Source organism: Lissotriton vulgaris, chromosome 4_1, assembly GCF_964263255.1.
Source record: "Lissotriton vulgaris chromosome 4_1, aLisVul1.2, whole genome shotgun sequence".
NCBI lineage: Eukaryota > Metazoa > Chordata > Amphibia > Caudata > Salamandridae > Lissotriton > Lissotriton vulgaris.
In genome coordinates, this window is record NC_141691.1 from 635,856,458 (window position 1) to 635,880,837 (window position 24,380).

General features: G+C 45.0%; 1 protein-coding gene across 3 annotated transcripts in view; it reads right to left on the reverse strand.

Moving 5' to 3' along the window:
• UPP1 (uridine phosphorylase 1) overlaps nucleotides 1–24,380 on the reverse strand; it is a 117,325-nt gene that overhangs the window by 23,457 nt on the left and 69,488 nt on the right. For all 3 annotated transcript variants that reach the window (XM_086964893.1, XM_086964895.1, XM_086964894.1), the window contains exons 5-6: nucleotides 23,657–23,771; nucleotides 759–968 (exon numbers count right to left, since the gene is read on the reverse strand). In XM_086964893.1, the coding sequence (XP_086821019.1) occupies nucleotides 759–968; nucleotides 23,657–23,771 (325 nt within the window). The remainder of the gene's footprint in view (nucleotides 1–758; nucleotides 969–23,656; nucleotides 23,772–24,380) is intronic.

The following is a 24,380-nucleotide window of genomic DNA, read 5'->3' on the forward strand; positions in this document are numbered from 1 at the left end:
TACTTGGAAAACTGTGAACCGTTGCTGTAGATAAAATAACTCATCATTTTGTTTTACTGAGTATGACATTTCTACCTGTAATAGTGGTCACGGACAAGAAAAAGAGCATTAGTGAGTCACACCTAAATTAGGGCCACTCCTAAGCCATCAGACATTTGGCCGGAAGGCACAGGAAAAGACTTTCCCATGGGGGGGGGAGGGGAGGGGGGGGAGGTTAACCCTATCTCAAAATGGGGTGGAACAACTGTGAGTTTGGGTAAACATTGTTTACCGCAAAGTTTTAACAACGCGGTACCTTTAGCACGCATCCCTTACAATGCAAGTCGTTACCACGACATGCGCTGGAGGGCGCTAAAGGATTACAAATAGTAAATTAACTATCCCAACACCTTCCCTAGGGTCCACGGGGACTGGTGTTAGAATAGTAAATTATACTATTCGAAATCTGCACCCCCAACGCAAGTCGTGGTAACGACTTGCGTTGTAAGGGATGCGCGGTTAAGGGATGCGTTGTGACGGTACGCGTTGTACCGTCATACATCCGTGAGTTTGTCATGACATGGAGGGGGCATCGACGGATTCGCTTTGGCTTTACCATCCTGCCAAACTCGAAATTACCAGTATTTCTCCTATTTCCATCATCTGGTAACCTGATGAATCTAGAAATGAGCTATCCCCAACTTTATGAGCATAATAGTAAAAACAGGAAAATTTCACATCTCAGTTTCTCTTTGGATTTGTGAAGTTTATCTCCTTACCTTCATAGAAATCCATGGTGCACATTGTTTTTCCAATCACTGTGTTGAACTCGTTGATCTCCTTGCTGCTCTCTAGCAATTCTTGGGCCAGCTCTTCATCCAGTTCAGTACAGCGCACCACTTTTTTCCCGAGGATTATCTGCTCAAACTGAGGGCGGAAGGAGGCATCGACCGACTGACTGGTTACCACCACTGAGCCGACGTCCAGACCTATCAGGAAAAAATGCAGATTCTCACATAAATATTTCACACATTTAAAAAGACTTCTAGAGTTCGACACCAGCAAAGATGAGTTCCCATTTCAAAGCCATCTTACTGACATCTGCTAGTAGAAATTTACAAGTGAAACAGCAGTTCTTCTAGGATTCTTTATACTAATCTGAAACAGCAGCCTGTCAGAGTAGGATATTTCAGTAACAAGGTTCTTAAATTCATTATACGTAATTTCCTCTGGCTCAAATCTACTTTCGTTTTATGCACACAACAATAAACACTATTGTGCCCTTAAATATATTTTTGAATCTGAGGAATTGTTTGAAAAGTTGCTTTGAATTACTTTAATAGCTGAGGTCATGATTGGCTTTTTTCAGTTGTGTTTTCGTAATCATGCACGTTTTATTGGGTTTTACCCATATTCAATTATGTCAATTATGTGCTCTCGTCTAGGTCAACTTCTTAAGATATCACTTCTTTGAAGCGACGTGATGTTGTAGAGGTCATTTGGTGTACAGTGTCCCTTCCACTAACCCTGCCATTTTGGTACATCGACGTACATGACAACCATATACGTCCATATATTAAAAACAAAACAACATGCCATACAACCAAATCACTTATAAGAACCAATCCTCAGTCCTCTAAAAACACTGGAAGTTCCACAACACTCCATAGAAACCCTATGACTCACTTTTCTGAGCTACAGATGCACACCTGGGAGCACAACATCATCACACGGTAGCAAAGACTGAGCCCTCGAACACCACAACCAAGCACCCAACATTTGTCAACACACCCCAGACTGTCAGCTCCTAAGGGGTCACTCCTCCATCATCAGTTTCTAAAGCACCTGGACAGGAGCAATATAATATCCAGGATACAGACATCTATTGGCACACCCCTCTCCCCTGCTGGTTGCTTCCCTTTCCAAACTGTTGCATACTAGAGTTCACTCACTGGTGGGGCTCAGGGAAGCCTGTGTACCTGCCCTAAACCGCACTACCAGAAAAGGTTAGGACCTGTTTTGGTTATAACTGTGTGGGAGGGGTGGAGGGCAGAGTCAGGCTCCAAAAGGATTAAGGGAGAGGATGTGGTCCGTCGGCTAGACTGCCGACTTTGGTGCTGGAAACCAGGATTCGAGCCTCGGGGTCGCATCCACATTCTGTGATTCTGAGCAAATCACCTAATCTCCACGTGCCTGAATGTGTAACGTAACCGGTGCTCATGTAAAGCGTTCCAAAACCTTCGGGTCGAGTTTGCGCTATACAAAATCTGCAACAAACAAAAACAAGCAGTGGCATAGCCAATAGGTCTCACCTTTGGGTCCTTATAAGTGTTTAGCCATGCAACGGTTGTTATTGTTGCACCAAGGATTTTGTGCTGCATAACTAAATACTTATAAGGTCCCAAAAGCGAGCCCTATTGGCTATGCCAATTCTTGTCTGTTCTGCTGTGCACCTGATAATCTGAGTTTCGATTTCTGTCATATGTACTCTCATTTGAAGGAAGCAATGTATAAAGATGAGAACAACCTATAAAAGTCATGCAAACTATGCATGGTCACTGGTAATAGAGGGGGCATGATGCCATCCTTTCTCTGACAAATCACCTTCTTTGTACCTAACTTCTTAGGATCAGGGTACCGTTATGATGGGTCTACATTCTATTACTGTCTCCACTTGCTGTTTATGTCCAAAGCTTGAAACCCTGAGGCAAGACTTCTTCATTCATTTATTTGTAACCACTGAGCGGCGCCACCCGCGCCTAGAGGCGTGGCGCCCTTAGTGGCATCCGAGGGCAGAGCCAGCAGGGATGTTTTTTAAAGTGGTAACCAATCAGGGCAGGGAAGAGCCAGCATACGACGTCAGGGAGGCAGGGCTGACCGTCCCTCCCCCGAGGGTACAAAGCCCCGGGGGAGGCTGAACTAATCCTCTTTGTCCTCTTCCACCAGCTCCGGCGGCAGCAGACCAGCAGAAGAATTACGGCGCCAGCAAAGGAATTACGGTGTTAGCTGGGCTGCTGCTCGTGGAGGAAGGAGAGGGCCTCACAGCGTAGTCATTAGGTGTTTAGGTGAGTGTTATTGCGACATGGTGTGGCTGATAAGGCCGAGCGCTCACCGAGCTCAAGTTGCGCTTCACGTGTGATAGTGCGAGAGTATTAGCCTAACCGATTTTCATTTCCTTTACTTCGAGGAAAAGCGCTGTCTTAAAGAATGCAGTCCGAGGGAATCCCAGGTCCGGAGCAGGAGCCAGCCGGTAATATAAGCACCGAACATAGGAGGAATCCACAGAGCGGCATGCAATGGCGGGAGCTGCAGGGATAGCATGTATTGGAAGCGCTCCAGCCTCTGCTTTGTGCTGCACACAATCACGGTAAAGTACATGAAAGGCGCGAGTGTTCCTTTTGCTGCGGGAGAATTACACGGTGTATTTGTTGTGATAGAGCTTTTTGTGTGCTGAGGTGCAACCCGTCCTGGGGGAACTTAATACGCAGTCCTTCTGACCTGCCGACTGCGGCAAATCAGCATTGGGAAAACACTTTAGCGGGTGCCACACAGTTCCTTATTTATACTAAGGGTAGGGGTCACATTGTTGGTGGAAGTAGCAGAATAGTTACACGGAGTTCAGTCTGGAATTGTGTATTTTTAAGCCGTGAAACGAACTGTGTGCGCAATGAACGGAATTTATAGGGAGTCAGCAGTTGTCTGCCTGCGCGTGCCTTTTAATTATCCGGGCGCAAATACTTTAACCCTCGGGCCCACTTCTCTGTGTGGTACACGGGTTCATAAATATGAGGTAATTCAGTTAATAAAGCGTCTTGGAACTTGCCATCCGTTTTTCACAGTGAACCCGGGCGTATTAGGCATTTTATGGAGTTCAGGCCACAACATGATGTGGGCCCCTTCTCTGGGAACCAGGTCTGGTGGCTTAGCGGACTACAGCGTCCATTATAGGCCCACGTGTTTCTCCTAATCGTCACAAGCTCCATCCTTTCACCCTTTTGAGATTGATAAAAATGAGCACCTGAAACAACTGAACGAGTTCAGGTCATCCTTGGAACACCTTAAAACAGTTGCATTTACAGATACAACTTGCTGCCTAGAGGGTTCTTCTGTGCAATTCTGCTTTAGAGTTCTTCTCCCCGTACATCTTGAGTGAGCGAAAAATGGCCTGTTTGAAATAAAAACTAGCGCCTGGTGGCTGACAGATATAATTAGTGATGCACTCTCGGCCCCATATCGAGCTTACCTTTAGTTGCCTTGGTAATGCGACCTGGTCTTAAGGGATGCAGTCGTAGGGATCAGGGCCAGGTGCGGCCATTTTGGGAACTCGTTAGTCCAATTCGAGTGGGTCGATGTCCCTACGCGGCCATCTTCTAGGATCCGAGCCCAATAGGTCAGGCCTATGGTGAACGGTAATTTCCTAAAGTAATTTCGTTCACGTGTGGCGTTTGTGCGGAGATGGTTCGGGACGGCCTGTTACTTTACAGCCCCTCCTATACTAGCGCATCCAGATGGGCATTGGTATGTTCCCTGGCAAGTCTTAGGAACAGATGCGACTTTACGGCACCCATGGTAATTGTGTGGGGTGTGAGCCGTTTATCGAACGGGTGCCCCGCAGAGCAAAGAGAAAGGGTCCCAAGAACGCGAATACCGCCGAGAAATTGCAATGTAAAAGACGCTCCAAAGCACCATTTGTGGTTTTCGCTTTGTGCCGCGAGAGTGCGCCGTGCTCTGCACTGGGACTAAAGCGAATGTTAATGAGATTCACCCGACGTGGCAGCACTTTCCTACACAGGGCTCCAGCGGTCCTGCGGGGGGGGGAGTGAAATAACAGTAATAATTGGCTGAATATCTGGGAAATCCTAACAGCCTGTGAAGGCCCGCCCATCAAAGCCATCCCCGCATCCTAATGAGAGCGATTCTCGAGCCCGGAGACGCTCAGTCAATCCTGTCTGACGCCGACTGCCTAGAGGAAGAATGTGAAATCAGCCCCTCTTTTGCTGTAACTGTTAATAGAACGGCTGGTTTGCGCAGTTCTGCAAATAAGAGGCGCATCTCAAACTCGCACTAATTGCATATGGCATTTATTGCCCAGTTTGGGACATAATACATGAAATGGTGGCATAATAAAGGGGTGTATTTGCTATTAAACACAGTTCAAAGTCAAGTACCAACCTCCCTGTCGAACAACTGTTCCCTAAAGAACTGTTTTAAGAGAGCTACTGGCGAAATAGATACTTCGCGACAGTCTTAAAAGCAAACTGGCTTTCCTTGGTTAAACATCAAATGGTTTATTTAACGGCGTGCGTAGTGGGGAAAATAGGTGCTGTATGTGAAACTGATCCCCAAAAAAATGCTCATAAATCTCAGAGTAAGTGTGGTATTCGGGGGTGGAGTTTGCAAAGGAATCATGGCTCATGGCTTCCTGACATGCACCTGAATGCAATATTTCATATATGCCGACATGTTTGAAATGGAAACAATTAATTTCTATGGTAATAGAGGCAAAGAATAGAATTTTGTATTCAGAATCAGGAGTTTTACGCCTGAGTAGGGTCAAGGGGCATGTAATATTGGTATCAACATAACTTCGCCCAGGCAGTATACGCCTACTTATTAGAAGGCATCAGGGCTCCAGGATGGCGGGAGATTTGGGGCTGACCTGCTGGTGGTCCTGGACTCCTTACACATACCTGGGTAGCCGTCGGGGCCACAGGTGGTGGCAGTTATTGTTTATTGACCTACGACTCCGTTCCCTGGGAGAACGGGCACTACAATAGAATGAGTACGTATTTATGTGTAATTATTTGAATATGTGATGTTCCTGAGTGATACTCAATCTATTAAAGAGTTTACAACTTAAGGAAGACAATGGAGTAATGGGCTTCCTTGTCTGGGATCTATGCCCTAGTTAAGCAGCATCCTCAATCCTAGTCAGTTAAAGGCAGGTAACCCCAAATTAACCAGCACTTGCCCTATGGTAGCCCGGCACAGAACAGTCAGACTTACTTTGGAGGCAAGGGATAGAGTAGGCGTACAATTTTCCTCAGCAAATCAGATTATGGGGCATATCGTGACCTGATGCTTCTGCACTATTGGTTCTGCCCGAGGGACTCAAATTTCAGTCGGCCTCCATTAACAAATAATGCTTGGTCAACACTATTCTAGACCTTTTCTTAATAATTCGAACAATGTTTTAAATGCCGTTATTATTATTTGGGTGGGTTACAAGCGGGCAATGTGCTTTTCCGCATTAAGTACCCATTGGCCCATGACTATGCCGCTCACAATATATCGGTAAACAATTGCTTTACAGGCCAGGCACCGGGTCTTCGCCAGTGGCGTGATATTTTATACAATGTTTACATAATCGGGTAGATCGGGCATCTGTAACAGGGTATGCTTAGAAAGCTTGACGTCAGGAGTACAATTAATACGCAGTAAAGGGTTGCATTTTCCCCCTTTTAAGCAGGGAAATGGACATACATGCAATTGGCCCATAGGCGTCACTCATTAGTGTCCCTAGTAACCAGTTATTGCATTCACAATAAAGGTAGGTTAAACCATGTAAAGCAAATCTTGTATAGTGAGGGGAATTGAAGCATTTACTTCAGGGGGTAACATTGCTGAGCTCCTCTTCCGGGGGTCATTTACTCATCCTTCTTTGCCCCGGTGTCTGAGATAGTGAATAATCTAAATAAAATACACAAAAAGTCATGGACGGAAGGCCTGAATTAATTGCAAATACGTATTAGCATCCATCCCAGTTCATTGGAAAAGCCGAACATGGTACAAAGTTTCCACTTTCTGCATAAACAAACAAGCCTATCTGGAAGTCTCCATGTCACACGGCCGCGAAAGGTTTAGGCGTGGTTTTGCAAACGTCAGTCTCATGTGATTATGGGCGATATGCCCTGATGGTAAAGCGCAAAAGGTCGCTAACATCATGGTTCATCTCTCAAATACCAATAGATTAGCTCCACCTCATTTCCGGGAAGAAATGCTTAATTTGTGTCCCATTCTTTCAAGCAGTATGATAAGTGCTACGTTAATAAGTACGTGTAACTTTTAAAAAGACGGTAGGTCCTTACTACGAATAATTGGTTAATCAGACTATTTACCAAAGCAGCTTGTAGGTGAATGGTTAAGGCATTCACATGGTAATGAGGGAAGGATGCGTTCATTAGACATGATGTCCTTTATGATGATCACCCACAGTTACTAAGGGGCAGATGTTGCAGTTACTGCAATACCCCATTGGCTAAAATTAGCTCCGCAGCCACGGGTTGTGCGGCACATTATTCATTCCCAGCATCATCTTTCCTTGGGCATCATATTCGACAGTGGAGTAAAGTAACCTCCTAGAACATGGAATTCCCAGAGGCGTCCCAGGTTTGCAGTCATCTATGTTTGTATCAGAAGATCAGTACTGCCAGGTAGCTTGGCAAGGAAGACATGTCATTGCAAGAACTTGCAGCCGACCTGAAGTTACTTTATCAACTGTCCACCTTCGACGTTATTTGAAGTGAGGCCTTGCGTGCCATCAGCCGTGTATTCATACATGAATAGGGAGTGGTGTGAAGTGGCTCCCAGCAACTAAGGCGGGTAGGGCGGGGGGAGGGCGAGCGTGCCAGTAAGCTACTTGCCCTGTGGCGGGGTCCCAGGCAAGAAAAGGGTGTGGACTTCCCCTTTTGGTATGGACTGGCTGCCCATGGTAAAGGGCAAGCAGTCGTTGTGGGACTCTTGGCTGGCGGGAGAGGTGGGACTGACCTGCTGGTGGTCCTGACCACTCCTGCCCTACCCGTATGACGGGGTGTCGGTTTATAAACATTGGAGGGGGTATACCCCGGTATGTTGGTCACAAGTAGTGACAGATTATTTACCTGCGGCTCTGTTGACCGGAGGGCGGTCAACTTAAGGAGAGCAGGCTATTTTGGTTGTGGCCTGCTGGCACAGCCCGAAGGACAAGCAAAAAATTATTTACCTGCGGCTCTGTTGACCGGAGGGCGGTCAACTTAAGGAGAGCAGGCTATTTTGGTTGTGGCCTGCTGGCACAGCCCGAAGGACAAGCAAAAGGCCCCCTTGGAGAGTGGGGTCTAAATATAATGATAATCTATAACTTTGAGATGATCTAATAATGTGTGTTGATAAGCAAGTCATTTTAAAGATTTACCTTAAACCTTAATCAAGAGGAATAAAAGATTAATGACACTGCTTGAAGTTTAAGTTTAATAAATAAAAGACTATGCGGTGAATGACAAAAACCTGTTTCATGTCTTTTATGGGAAGGGGGCGACTTGCACCCGGTAGGCACACTATGAGCGGCGCCACCCGCGCCTAGAGGCGTGGCGCCCTTAGTGGCATTCGGGGGCAGAGCCAGCAGGGATGTTTTTAAAAGTGGTAACCAATCAGGGCAGGGAAGAGCCAGCATACGACGTCAGGGAGGCAGGGCTGACCGTCCCTCCCCCGAGGGTACAAAGCCCCGGGGGAGGCTGAACTAATCCTCTTTGTCCTCTTCCACCAGCTCCGGCGGCAGCAGACCAGCAGAAGAATTACCCACCCACCCATCCCTGCAACAAGGAAGAGAACGGCAGGGTCCCAGGCAAGAAAAGGGTGTGGACTTCCCCTTTTGGTATGGACTGGCTGCCCATGGTAAAGGGCAAGCAGTCGTTGTGGGACTCTTGGCTGGCGGGAGAGGTGGGACTGACCTGCTGGTGGTCCTGACCACTCCTGCCCTACCCGTATGACGGGGTGTCGGTTTATAAACATTGGAGGGGGTATACCCCGGTATGTTGGTCACAAGTAGTGACAGATTATTTACCTGCGGGTCTGTTGACCGGAGGGCGGTCAACTTAAGGAGAGCAGGCTATTTTGGTTGTGGCCTGCTGGCACAGCCCGAAGGACAAGCAAAAAATTATTTACCTGCGGCTCTGTTGACCGGAGGGCGGTCAACTTAAGGAGAGCAGGCTATTTTGGTTGTGGCCTGCTGGCACAGCCCAAAGGACAAGCAAAAGGCCCCCTTGGAGAGTGGGGTCTAAATATAATGATACTCTATAACTTTGAGATGATCTAATAATGTGTGTTGATAAGCAAGTCATTTTAAAGATTTACCTCAAACCTTAATCAAGAGGAATAAAAGATTAATGACACTGCTTGAAGTTTAAGTTTAATAAATAAAAGACTACGCGGTGAATGACAAAAACCTGTTTCATGTCTTTTATGGGAAGGGGGCGACTTGCACACTATGAGTGGTAGGTCCCTGGCCTCGTCTGGCGGTTAAGTCACTATGTGCAGCTAGTAAATTAATCCTGTAATATCAACTAGGGGAGTTTGAGCATACATACATGTTTTCGGCACATACATACTCCTGCATAAAGATATTCAACAAAAAGTAGCAAAACACAAAAGAGAAATACAGCATAATGGGTCTTATGTAAAAATATTCCAAATAAGAAATTGTAAATTGCGTAACTAACTGTTCACAATTTGTAATTTCTTATTTGGAATGTAGTGAAATGGATTTGGTAAATGTGGTCCCAATTTGTGCACCAATTTCTACCGAATGCATTAGTATTTTATAAGCCGACCTATGTACAAATAGGTCAGTTCACAGAATCATAGTGGATCACAAAACGAACTACTTCACCAATATTTATAAAGTAGGTCACAAATTGAGGCCCACAACGATTAACCACAGCCACAGTCAGTCAGTCAAAAATACTTTTATTTGATAAATTAATATCATAAAAAGACGTGATACAATTATACAAAAGAATATATACACAACATACAGCACAAACAACATTTCATTTAAGAATATTTTTGCATAAAAATGTATGTAAAACATGATAAAAAGTATAATAAAAAGCTGCATTAACTTCATTGTTTATCATATCATAATTGTTCTCATGGTGTAAGCGGATAAAGTTAAAAAACGTCCTAATCCAGATTGGCTAAAATAGGACATTTGCAACAGAAAATATTATTCAGTGAGTATTTAGAAGTTGAAGATACAGCAGGGCTGGCCTAACCTGTATGAACCCAGCTTCCCTCAGGATAGACAATAAAAACTTCTTCCTGATTTCGCTATAGAAATTGCAAAACATAACAAAATGCAAGATGTCCTGCATTGAGAAGTCATCACAATTGCAGGGACTTGCCCTATCCGGGGTACTCCACCTAGGGAAGAAGCCAAGTGTAAAATGGATTGGTTAAAACGAAATCTAGTTAAAAGATGCCGATGGTAGGGGCGGTTCACTATAGTGAGATAGAGTTCAGGTCCGGGGGAACTAACTATAGCATAGTTTACCCTTACAGTTGGTTTCCTGATTTCTATCTCCTCTCTCTCTAAAGATAACAGGTTCATCATGGCTTTTTTCGTCAGCCACAGAAATGGTGGACTGCTGGAGTCAGCTGGAGTCTTTGATTGCTTTTAAGAAAAGCAATGTTTTCTTTAAAAATGCAGCCTTTTTTTTACATACACCCTTTTTAGAAATACTCCTAAAAAACGTTTTTTTCAACATTCGCAAAGCAGAAGGGGTACTTTGGGCACCCCCTTCTTGTTGGTGAATGGCTTACCACCTCCTTTGAGTTGGTGGTAAAATATTTATGTTTTGTGACCGTATTTCATTTAAAAAACATCAATGCATACCATAAGGAATCTGAAATCGAATGGGATGTCCTTAACACCCCCCTTCCAAATAGTGATTTCTAATGGTTTCCTAACCTATTTAACGCCTTGGCAAACCTTTTCTAAATCATTAAATGAAATTAGTGCAAACACCTGATTTACTAAATAGGAGGGTTTGCGATTGCTTTAAGCCCCTGTACTTTGTGATTATTCTGTAACCACCCACTTTACACAACCACAGATTAAGCGTACTTAATTGTGTTTATCTTTGTGAACCAGCCTAGTGTGAAAGGAGAACGCTCTTAAATCAGGTCAAACTCAACTATATCACTCCATATTTAAAGCGGGGAAGAAGTGGGTAAGCAGTGTTACAAAGGTTCATGGAAGCAGTGGTTAATTTGTAAAAAAAAATCAGGAAGCTGCTTAGACCAGCCCATTTCTCCTGTTAGCGCTGCCTAACTCAGAACCAACAAACCAACAAGTGGTGAAATGGCCAGAGCTGGGGAACCAGGTTTGTGCCTCGCCGTTGGCTCAAAATCCTGTGATTCTAGGCAAATCACTTAATTTACCTGTGCCTACCGAAAATGAAAGTGTCCTTAACTGGTGCTTAAGCGCCGGAGTTGTTGATTAAGTTCTAGTGCTTTGTACTGAAAGCCACCATCTCAAATTGTGCACTGCATGTAAGTACTCAACAGTATCAATGGCGTTACTAGCAGCTGTGTCTGGATAGTGAATGGTAAGGTATTCTTCTTTACAGAAGGAGCGCCTGTCATTGATCGGCTGTGGGGATTAGTGGGAGTAAAAAAAGACAAAAATATAACTTACCCACTCGCTGCTCTCTCCGCCATTGTCCCACCGTCTTCTATCCTGGTCGGTCTTTCAAACAGGAAGCACATAGGCTGAAGCTCCCCTGAGCCAATCACACTGCTGCATTGCAGCCTAGTGATTGGTCTGAGTGGCGTGGTTCGGGGCTCAGACAGGGACTAGGGGCCTGGTCATGTTCTCCATGCAGGCTTTAATGCAGCCTACATGGAAAAGAGAAAAGTGTTCATGACGGTTTGGCCAGCCCGAGAGGGCCGGCCAAGCAGTCATGCGTGCTTTAGAGTGGGCAAACCATCCCTTCCCTGCTCCTCTGTCATCGGAGCAGCTCCATTTCACAAAGCTGCCAGCAGCAGGAAAAATAAAATGCTAATTACCTCAAATTATTATCATTTTATTTTACTGTCTTTCACTGCTGCAAAGCAGTGGGGCGACGCCACTGGTTTACAGATGACAGGAACATCTGCACCAAAGCTGTTCCTGTGCAGGAAGCAGCAATAATATGGAGGGATTTAAGAACATAAAGAGCACTCACAGAAGTGGCCACTGTGATTACGTGTGGTTAATATCATCTATGCACCCAGAAAAAGAGGAGAGGAGTACAGAGAAAGAGAGTGGGCCCACAAAGAAACTCTGCTCATCCACAGACCGCTGCTCCCCTTAGAGAAGTGAACATTGCAATAGAAAAGAGTTTTGCTCATTGGCAAGGGAATGCCAACATCCATCAGTGGCATTTGGCCAGTTCGCAGCCGACTGGTAGCTCTGCTAGCGTAACTTGCCCAAATCATGCAGCTATAAAAAGCTTCACCACCAACCCAGGACAACAGAGAACAGCTCGACACCAAGCCCTGAATTTCACAGATGATCACCTCCTTCTGGGAATGGGAAGAGTGCACCAAAAAGAAATTGTCTCTGAAAGATTTCCTTGTTGCTCTGGCAACCCCGAGGCCATTTTCCACTCACGTCTCTTGGCATAACTTTAGTAATTCAGTGTAGCATATTCACGCTGAATTTACCCGAGATTTCAATGAGATTATGCTTAATTATGCAAGAAGAGTAATTCTGCGTTTAGAGCTATTTTTAAGTACAAAAATTCCTTCTTGCGGCCAAAATAGGTGTAAGAATCCATTGTGAGCCATAGTGCTACATGCAACAGAATATAAATAGGGGGCGCGAACAGCCGCTCGTACTCCCTAGCTGTGCCTTTCGGGCAGTAGCGGTCGGCAGTAGGTGTTTCTATAGGGCGGTGACGTGGGCAGGAGGAGGGGCAGGGTGGGGGGAAATAATGTATGGATTACGGAGTTTTACAGGTAAGTAAACATTTAAATACATAAAACGAATTTCGTTGCGCGCACTGCATCACATTTGGTGATGCGGTGTGCGCAACGAAATTCGTTTTATGTATTTAAATGTTTACTTACCTGTAAAACTCCGTAATCCATACATTATTTCCCCCCACCCTGCCCCTCCTCCTGCCCACGTCACCGCCCTATAGAAACACCTACTGCCGACCGCTACTGCTTTCGGGTAGGATTTTCCCCCCAATTTATTACCCGCATTTACAACTATTTGCTTAGTGCAAAATGCCCCTCTCACATCCAAAAGGAATGGGGGGATGTATTTTGCGCTAAGAAATAGTGCTAAATTCCATAGAACATGACTTGTGAGCAAGAGCTAAATGTGCTCTTTCTGTAGAATTCCCCCCCCCCTTCGTTTACTCATAATTAAGCACGCAGGAGTAATTGTGTAATTATCGGTAATACTCTTTGATGCGGGATTACCGAAATTACTCCAAATACTCTGCCGTAATTTGGGCCTACTAATTAGCTACTTTGGTTTCCTGTTATCACTATGTTCATGTACTGAAAGAGCACAGTGTGGCCTTGCCTTTCCACCCTCAGCTAACTGGAGACGATTTTAAGAGTGACCGACTTCTTGTTCCATCCTGAAAAGCTTGGGAGAGTCTAGGTCCAGAACTCCTACTTACCATTGCCAGGTTTGCCCCTTTATGTGCCTGATCTCAATCGCACCAGGCATCGGTCCCCCTCTAATACCCATGTAAAATTACTGCTTCGGCAAGGTCTAATTAGGGTAAAACCAGTCTGCATTTGCTTTTGTTCCCGTATGAATGGGCCTGACCTTGAAGTTTTGGCAGAACTGCTTCTATTTGAACAGGAATAGACCTGATTTGCAGATTGCTGCCTCTGTCTAGGGTGGCATAGTGGGTGGAAAAGGATGTACGGAATGCAGCTCAAGTGATCGTCAGTGCTGAGATTACGTCAATCATTTGTTGCATCACTTTATTTTCTTTCTGTTGGACTTGGCTCTTTCTGCAGGGTCGTGCCCAAATGTTTTATCTTCACCCTCCTGTTTTCTGAACCCATATTTGTTGGCTTTTACAACTCTGCACACTTTATCACTGCTTACCAGTGATAAACTGCTTGTGTTTTGTTTGCTTGGCTCACTCGCACAAGGATATCCAATTTTATCAATGCGTAGGTCGCATGGTTACGATCGATAATCCATAACTTACCTTAAATTGTGTGATATCAAATATTGTCATGTATTCGTTGGGTTGTTTTATGTTTTATGTCTTTATTGTACATAGGAATTTTTAAACAATTCTAATGAAATGTATCTTAAATGCTAATGTTTTTATGATCAATGTACTTTTATGATATGACAATATCGAATAAAGTATCAATCAATCAATCAATCAAATTGCTTGTGATCTCTCCTGTTAACATTGTGAAATTGGCTTACACTCAATTGGAAAAACAACAGTTGATGGACAGAATGCAGAACAATGTTATACATTCACCCCAGTACAGAGATCTGGGCCTAAATCCATCGTTTTTTTGCACTCCAAACCACCCCAGTTCAGACATGGCTACATGCAAATCAGCCTTGACCCTGTGCCTCATGGGAACAGTCCAGCCCGAACTGCCAAGCCATGTCTTTCCTGGACCGGAATCAAGCATCCTATGACCGGTTTCTCGCTATCAGCCGTCTTCAGCCAGGATAACTTGACTCCAGTGGTGTGGAGAGCATGGGACTCACGTCTGAGCATACCCATCCCACCCGGGGTGACAAATGCAAAAACAACAGTTGATGGACAGAATGCAGAACAATGTCATACATTCACCCCAGTACAGAGATATGGGCCTAAATCCATCGTTTTTTTTGCACTCCACACCACCCCAGTTCAGTTATGCAAATCAGCCTTGACCCTGTGCCTCATGGGAGCATTGTTCTGCATTCTGTCCATCAACTGTTGTTTTTGCATTTGTCACCCGAGTGGGATGGGTATGCGCTCAATGCCTACAAATGAAATGCTAATGGTAGCACTGATTGAGCCACCCACTTAAGTAGCCCTTTAAACATGTCTCAGACCTGCCACTGAAGCATGTGTAAGCAGTTTTAAACCACCATTTTGACCTGGCAGGATAAACCTTTTCCCATGCCCAAATCTTCCTTTTTGAATTCATATGTCAACTCTAGGGTATGCCCAACACAACCCAGAGGGCAGGGTGCAGTTTATTTAGAAAGTTGGATATTTACTTCTTGGTCTTGGTTTTACATGTCCTGGTAATGAAAAACGACTAAATTCGTTTTTCACGACTGTGTGGGCTACCTCTCCCATAGTATAACATTAGGTTCCCTTATTACACTTAATAAGTTGTGACTTTTAATTAGGAACAGATATGAATGTCAAGTTTGGTGTCTATGGAATTGCAATTTAAACCCATCTTTAATGGTAACGTTGGATTTTAAATCACAATTCTGCAAATGCCACTTTTAGAAAGTTGACATTTTCTTGCCCTAGCATTTGGTTCCTGCAACCTGTATCCCGAGTCTCATGACTAGGTGTAGCTGGCAGCTGGTCTGTGTGTGTTTCTGTCTGGTAATGAGGCAAATGGGAAATAAGTACTGGCAAGGTCAGCCATCTCTCACTTGATAGATGGCAGAGCTGTCATCTAACACACTTACATCTCACAAAGCCTCTGCCTGAGCACACTCACCAAAGGTTTGATACTAGTCTTTCTGATCCCAGGCTGGCTGGGGCCAAAACCTCCAGAAGCTTCTTCTACTTCAAAGTTGGCATCAGGTTTAAATATTGGACCCTCAGATTCAACTCTTTAGGTCAATCCTGGACCTGTGGATACTACAGAAGAAGGACACCCTGATGCACTGTTGCTTGAGGCCTGCTATAATTGCTGAGAAGGATAACTGGACCTGGACCCTTCATCCTAGGTTGAAGTGAGCCCAAGAGTCGGCTGACTAACCTCCTGTTCTGAGCTACAGGGATGTAACAAGCTCCAGAGGCTCTCTGCATCTGCACAGCTGACCTGCTGCCTGGGCCTGAAGCTGGACCTACCTGGGCCCAGTTGGCCTCCGCTGCAGTGAGTTCCTCAGGTCCTGCACACTTGCTGTGGCATTAGCGGAGCTCCCCCTTTGAAGAAAAGGTGAAATCCTGAAGTTTTGGGCTCTTCGCCTCCACGAATGGGCCTGGTCACCCTGAGATATTGCTGCCCACGTCGAATGCCAAAATATCAGTGAACCTGACTCTTTGCACTTCAGTAACCACCAGCGGCAACCAGCAATGTGAGATCAGTACGTCAGACTACAACATGGAAAGCCTGTGCTGACTGTCAATATCAGCCTTCAGCAACAACCATCTGCGACACCAAACAGGATGTTCGCGCTACAGCGATCACTTTCCATGACACCCGGTCTACTCTTCGCGCTACAGTGAGGACCATCTACAATGCTCTCCTTGCCCCTAGCAGCCCCCTTTACTGTGAACTGGACTCTTCGTACTGGACTGATTTGATGGGGAACATTATTAGGGCCAACATGTTATAAGGATGATTGTTCCCAGCAGAGCGCATGCTAACACAGAAGTATAAGACTAGGAGCAGATTTACAAGCCCCTTACGCCACTTTTGCATCACTTTTAACATGGGAAAAGTGACGCAAAAGTGGCGCAAGGGGCTTGTAAATCTACCCTTAAGTATTTCCATTTTGTCTCAAAGAGAAATGCCATTGCTAAAAACATAAACCGGCAACTCAATAATGCTCAGGAGAGTGTTCCCACTCTTCCAGGCCAACAAATACATGGAGCCCGCAAGATGACTGATACTGTTAAACCTAGATAACTCTAATAGAATCTGTAAGGAAGAACAACAGGGCATATTATCAAGGGGGTTTATCTCTGCTTTTTTGGCTTTAAAAGCCAAGAAAGCGGAGATAAAATTATCTCCCTATTACCTAGCTGTCGCTAACACAAGTTAGCGACAGCTAGTAGGAGATAGCGACCATCTTGGGCCCCACTTTGCATGTCAGTGATATTTATCACTAATGACATGCAAAGTGGGCGTGCCAAGATGTTAGAGACTGAAAACAGTCGCTAACATCGCTATCTCCTATTACCAACTTTTGGAGATATTCGCGCTAAGCGCGAATATCTTCAAAAGCTAACACCTGCCCTGAGCAGTTCTTAGCCATGTTATCCAATGGGAGGTGGATAACATGGCTAAGAGCATTAGCTCGGTAATGCATGAATATCGCTGACTTTTCAGCGATATTCATGCATTGCGGCAATTTTTATCGCATTTGCGATAAACCTTGGTAATACCAAGGTTTATTTGCGGTAAAAATCGCCGCAGCTCAGCGGTAAATTTTTGTCTCTAACCAAGCAATAGCGAAATTATCGCTATTGCTTGGTAATATGCCCCAACAATTTTGTCATGGTCCACCACCTTTTTCATGACAGTAAGAACCACCTGTCTCACTTGAGAGAAGTTTTGTAGGCTTTACAATAGGATTTCCTGCCTGTCAAGGCTAGGGTTCTGTGGTGTACCCCGGCCACAAAGTTGACAGGAGACAAGTGCAGTCACTCCAGTCCAAGATCCAGACCAAATATGTTACAACTGCACAGATGACTCACCAGAGGAGGAGATGTGTTTAAGGGGATCTGTGTTCCTGGAAGAGGCAATGCTTCTATGATCCTCAACACAACACAAGGTGTAGTGTTTTCTCCCAAAAACATTATGGGCCTGATTAAGAGTTTGGCGGTCCATCGGATTGCAGAACCTGTGGTGGTGGTCCACCTGCCATATTCCAAATAAGGTGGTGGGACCACCAAAGGACCACCGCTACCAACGGGGATCATGGATCCTGGGGCGGTGGCGCGGATGTCAGAGGCCCTAATATGCTGGTGGTGCCACTGCAGCACCGCCGAGCATATTAGGAGTTTCCTCACCGCCACAGTTTTCATGGGAGTGGGGATGCCATGAAAACTGTGGCCCTAAGGAAACATAGTGGGCCCGTGTTGCCTCAGGGTCAAAGGGTGCCTGCAGGGGGGCACATGATGTGCCCCCCTGTGTGCAGTCACCCACTTTAAGGCCCGGCATGGACTTTACAGTCTATGCAGTGCAAGAACAGGCTTTGATGTTCCCATTGCGGTGCCTTTTGTAATAGGTACTGTTAGACGGAGACCCGGAGGGTCAGCCGAGCACAGGGGGAGGGCCTCCGGTGAGGGCCGTCTCCAGCGATCGTACAGACAAGTAACTTCCCCCCCCACAGATGGACACTACACCAAGATGAGTTCAACACACTTTATATACGAATCTTGAAGCAAGGTGATACAGTACAGTAGGGTCAGGACACGAGGGTCCTCTCAATTCTAGTCTCTGTAGGGGAGAGGGGTAGCGGGTCAGTATTAGTACCGGTCTGGTACAGGTGCGCAAGAGGGAAGCTCACAATCCTCGAGCTTGGGGATCCGCAAAGATGGGCCGCGGCAGCGCCAGCAGGCTTAGGTCGATAGTTCACAGCAAGGTGGGCTGTGGCAGCGCCAGCAGGCTACGATGATGGTTCACTTGCGAGGAGGGCCGCGGCAGCGCCAGCAGGCCAGGATGATGGTTCACAATGAGGAAGGCCGCGGCAGCGCCAGCAGGCTACGAAGATGGTGCACGACGAGAAGGGCCGCGGCAGCGCCAGCAGGCCAAGACGATGGTTCACGTTGCAGAGGGCCGCGGCAGCGCCAGCAGGCTTCCGAGATGGTTCACAAGGAAGGGCCGCGGCAGCGCCAGCAGGCTTCGGAGATGGTTCACAAGGAAGGGCCGCGGCAGTGCCAGCAGGCCTTCAAGGATGAGTTCCTCACGGTGTCTCTCGACTCCAAGATACAACTGCCTTCCTGCTCTGGAGCTCCCCAGTTATAGGTCTGGCGCCCTTTGATGTCCGGACCCTCGCACTTGGAGGTCGGGAGGTCCGGGATGAGGGAGTCCAGACACCCAGCAGGGGAGTGGAGCCAGCGCCCGGGGAGGCCGGGGCGATCGACACCTGGCGGAGGGGAGCCATTGACACTCCTTCTCCCATCGACCTGCCAAGTGGTCTCTTCACCCCCTGGGTGGATGGTGGTACCTCGATGTCGGGGCCTGGCCAGGCCCAGGGTTGGGGTTGAGCCGAGGCCACGCGGCCTTGTCAGGTAGTGTCCAAAGATGGCGGCTGAGCCGGGGCAGAGGTGCTGACGGGGGGCCCGGGCCAGCCGGTACTGGTGTGTTCGGGGCTGGAGCTCCGTTGTGGACGAGTTGTGGGTTGCCCCAGCGGGTTGCCGGGATGGTTCTTGTCGGGGGTACAGGGAGAGCAGGGGTTCAGTCCTCGCCATGCGGGGAGGGAGCGGGCCTTCCACGAGGCCTGTCCAACAGGTACCGCCTGGGAACGCCAAAGGACTGCCCGCCAGACCCTGAGATTACTCGTAATCTGGCGGCCGTCCGACAGTCGATTTAGGCAGTCCTGGAGCTGGGAGATATCGTGGAGGCCCACTCCACGACAGCCAAACTTGTAATCATGACCTTAGTCAGTTATGGCATTTCTGCAGTAATTGTCAGTCAAAAAGCTGTTCTGCAGGCCTTTTGGAGTCCTCTCCATGGAGTTTGGCAGGAAATGTACAGCAGGAGAGTGGTAAAGAGGAAGGATGTTAATTGTGGGGTTCTTCTTCTCAGGTATGAAAGATGGCATTCCCTTTAGGAAGGTATGGTGCACCTTAAATTTAAGCTAATCAAAATTGCCTCCTTCTCAATGTCTTTTTTTGTCTCAGGTCCCAATTCAACATTCTGCAAACCCTTTTTCCTGTCATGTAATATACTGCATGGTATATATATATATATATATATATATATATATATATATATATATATGAGAAGGCCACACCTTGAAAAGGATGCATTACAATGCATTTGTTCCTTTTTTATCTGAATTATCAACAATTTTGAAGCATTTTTATTTTTATTTTTTTCTCAATTTTTCTGCAACTGCATTCCTTATTTCAGTTTGTTATGAAGATCATATGTTCCGCTCTTTCTCCACCCTAGTTCAAGATAGTTTTGGGGCACTGCTATCAACCCTTATATCTTCCAATATTTGGTTTTGCCCTTGTGTTTTTCCTCCTAACTGAGGCCCTCTTATGGAGACATCTGATAACTTTCACGTATATATTAAGTGCAGGATGGCACTTTGGCGATTGGGAAGAATCATCCTTACCTCAGGCAATTAAGAAGGAAACTTGAGAGACCTTCACAGTGCACAGTCCTCCACAACTACCCAGGCTCCGATGAGAGCCTTTTGGCAGATTTATCAAAGGGTATGGAAGCATTGCTGCTCCACTCACAGAATTTATATCCAAAGTGCAACCTAAGAAGGCTATCTGGGCAGCACAGTGTCAGAAGGCCATTGATGTACTGTAAGAGGCACCATATTCTGCACTAGTAGTCAAGGTACCTGACTTCAACAAGGAGTTTTGGATGTAGAGAGATGCTTTAGAGCATGCTTTGTGGCTGTACTTTTCAGCTAAAGGATGAAGAACAGGACCAATCTATGAAGTTCATTGGCAGATGTGTACTACTCAGAGAAGTAGAATGCCACTTAGAGGGATGCCTTTGTAGTGCTGTTCCCTTAAGAAACTGAGACCATAAATCTTTTAGACTAAATTCTGAGTTCCGGCCAACCACTGACTCTCTCTGGTTGAAGTGGACCACATTGCCCTCCTGGCATCACGCACTGTTTAGAGCTTACAATGGAACACAGAGCTAGGGATGATCAAGCCAATGCTGATGGTCTTTCCTGCTTTTTTTGCCATCGGCAAAGAGAACTCCCAAGGGGATGGTCAGGTTCTCTCCGCCTGTAGCTGGAGAGGGCTTGTGTATAAAATAACACATTTTTGACTGATCCCAGTCCTCTTTTTCTTGCCTTCTTTTTCTGTCTTTAGGAATCTCAGAATAATGCCACTAATAAACAGAGATATGGCATCTGTGCTTCCCCAAAATCATGTACCTTGTATTGGTTTCACCCTATTGGCCTATATAACTTTCCTGGACAGGGTTTAGCCATCTGGGAGAGGGAAGGAACAGCTTGCAGAACACAGAACAGTTTTAAAACCACTTCCTTTAACTTGAAGATGTCAAGCCTGGTTGGTGGGTATTTCTACCTTAAATTCTCAGGGCCATCTCAGATTTTCTTGTTCTAACTCCAAAAGAAGGGAGAAGCTCTTCTGACCTGACAGAGGGAGAACACCTCATCAAGGTAGAGAAGTGGCAGGGGAATGACCAGAGATGATCCAGGTAGAAGCTGTCATGAGTGATTTTGTTTAGGCTCATTGGAATGTTCCCAGTAAACCAAGAGATGAATTACTGCAAAAAGAGATGGAGAAGTTAAGGGAATGTAATCAGGACTGGTGTAAGCAATTCTCCAATCGCTAGCTAGTGCACAGTACATGGCTAGCACTTCTCCACTATCTTATCAGAATAATCCTGTGTCCGGTAAGAAAACTCCCAGGATTTAGGGGTATTTGTTTTTTGTTTTGAGAATTTTGCTAATGAAAAAGTTAAAAGTATATTGAATGGCCATAGAAACCGATGGTGGGCACCAAACACGTTGTACCTCCAATGGAATGGCCTTGATGGCAGTTCCTTTCAAGGTACAAAGATGACTGCCGAGGTGTCGGTCGTCTCTAAATGTAATGGCCAGGGGACCATTTGGATGGTGGACAGAATGTCTTCCACCATCCTGAAGGACAGTACTGCATCCATCAAACTTAAAATCAGGTCCTATGTTCCAAGGGAAAAACTTTGCCTTGGCTGATCGGCTCGGTGTATTAAGCCTCAGCTTCATTGGGGTGCACCAAAATTGCACCTAGATCCTAGTCAATTGTGAACTGATACTTTATATTAGCACACTTCTTTTTTGGGGTCATTTTTTCCTTAAAACATAAAAATTCATATCTGTAGCTTCCCATGTCTGATTGTAATTGTTTTGGTGTGTTTGGCTCGTTACATTTTTCTCTATTTGTTAAATTGGTTGGAGAATTTTATTGGGTTGCTATCTTGACTATAAATAGGGTTTGAGCAGTGATTCTCTAAGAACTGTGTTTTTAATAACCAGGGTGTGTCTATTATGTTGGGAAGGTTACCCCCTTCCAAAATGAATAACCCACTTTCTGCCAACAACCACATTGGCAACCCCAAAATTGAATATGAAAATTACGAAGAACCCAAAACACAAAATGTTAGCCTCTTCTTCACCTGATAAAAATTGACCCAATAGCTCCCATCTTTAAACACACACTGTCTGCCACTGGTTGGAGACTCCAGTTCAAAAGTAAGTGCATCATACATTAGCCGTAAGAGGTCTAAGAAACTATGGGCCTCATTTATGAAAAGTGACGCATTGCTGCGTGAAAACAGCGATGCGTCACTTTTCACTGCGCCCTCCTTGCGCCACCAATGATGCGTCATATTTACAGTATGACACATCATGGCACAAGGAGTTACAAATATGTCAGTATTTCTGACGTATCTGTATGGCGCAAAAGTGACGCATTGCTGGAGTATGTCATAAAAATGACGCAACTCCAGCAATGTGTCCTTTCACATGGGGCAAGCCCCATTTGAAAGGGTCTGCGTCAGTCTTACGCCTGCTGTGAGGCAGGCGTAAGAAATTGACGCATTTGTGTCCTAGAAGTGGCGCTGTGAAATCTTATAGATTTCACTGCGTCACTTCCATGGCCCTTTCTTACGTCAAAACGCTCCCCTTGCATACATTATACCTGGCGCAGGTATAATGTGGCGCAGGGGTTTACAAAGTGACGCATCTACCTAGATGCGTCACTTTGTAAATATCATTCATATATGAGTTTTGATATTTGTTAGTGTCATATCCATGAACACTTAATTTATAACAATCACAGGAGCTTAATGACAACAACAGTTTATCAAAAAGATCAAAACATTTTTTAATACATAAATTTGTTGTCAATTTTTTTTTTTTTTGGCAACAAGGACTACCAGTCATTCCAAAGAATAATGTGTGGTAGGACATAGAACACCTTTCGCATTATACATGGATTTTATAATTAACCATGTTCAGATGGTTATAGCACAGACTCAATAGGCCTACAAAAACAAATTAATTTATTTGAGCAAAAACGGTGTTCACGTATGAACACCGTTTTTGACACTAACAAATATCAAAACTCATATATGAATGATTCCTTTAGGGAGATTTTTGCTATTGTTATTGACGATACCCAGTCCCTGGGGGAGTATTGGGTGGCTCTATTGTGTTTTTGAACTTTGTAAATATGGCGCAACAAGGCGCATTTTTTACGCCACTGGTGCGTCACAAAAAGTGACGCACCGGCGGTGTAAAAGTGATGCACAGTCTCATAAATGAGGTCCCATGGAAGCAGTTTCCAAACTGTATACCCTCCCTCCTATTGGGCAATCTGTCAGGCCCAATTAAGGTAGAAAACTGTGGTTGCAAATTCTAATAGGTGTAAATCCCTCGTCACAGGAACTCAGTGTGTCCTCCAATCAGAGATCCCTACCTATCCTTCTCATCACTAAAAAGAAATCTGTAATATTGTTGCTCCCGAAGACTTCTGATGCATAGCTTATCACTACTGAACGATACCAATCACTAAGGCTGACAAGGCATCTACATCTTCTACATTTTCTGATGAGTTTGACAAAAGACACCATAAGTTATATACCTGACACAAAGATATCAACAGAAGACCACAATTGCAAAATCAAGTAATCAAACTCACTGTATCAAAATGACTGTAAGGCAACAGACCACCACTTAAAGAAACACACATATAAATTGTATATTTAATTAATAAAGTGCTGTACTACAACAACAAAAAGAAAGAAAGATGTAGGGAAAACATACCAATTCCGCCAGACGTTCCAATCCGAATGATTGTGACATTGGAACACTTGGAATGGTACAGTAATTTTATCAGTTCGTGTAACATAATAGCGATGGAGGGAATGCCCATTCCATGCTGAGGAAACAAACAGAAAGCAAGAGTTACATTAACAGCAATATTTGAAATAAAACCTAAAAGAACAGGAAGAACTTAAAGCATCAAAACATTACGTTTGCATATTTTACAGCTCTAACCTTGCCTCTTTTTCTATTGGTGTCCATATTTACCTAATATGTTTACATACCTTAAATATAAGCAGATTTTGAGGAAAAAAAATGTGCACTTATGCAAGTTGTAAGAATGCATTGATGTCTTTAATATTTCAGATTCAGTTATATGCTTCTATTCTCAACCTTTTAAACAATAACAATTACCTGGAAATATGCTCTCATAATTAAATAATATCATAAAAATGAGGAACATGTAAATATGAAGTTTTTTTATCTTTGGGGCAGCAGTACAACACATTAGATAGGACAGGTACTAAAAGTCAAGCCATTAAAATTACTGAAGCAAGAGCAGACATTTATATAGGCTCTTGGAAAAACCTATTTACACAGAGGTATTAGTAAACATGTCAGAGTCAAGTGGATGTCTAGGAAGCTAAAGCCATCCAAACGGGTAGGCACATCAAAAAGAGGAAGAATCACAATTGTTTCACAATGGTCAGAAGTGCTGCCTCGG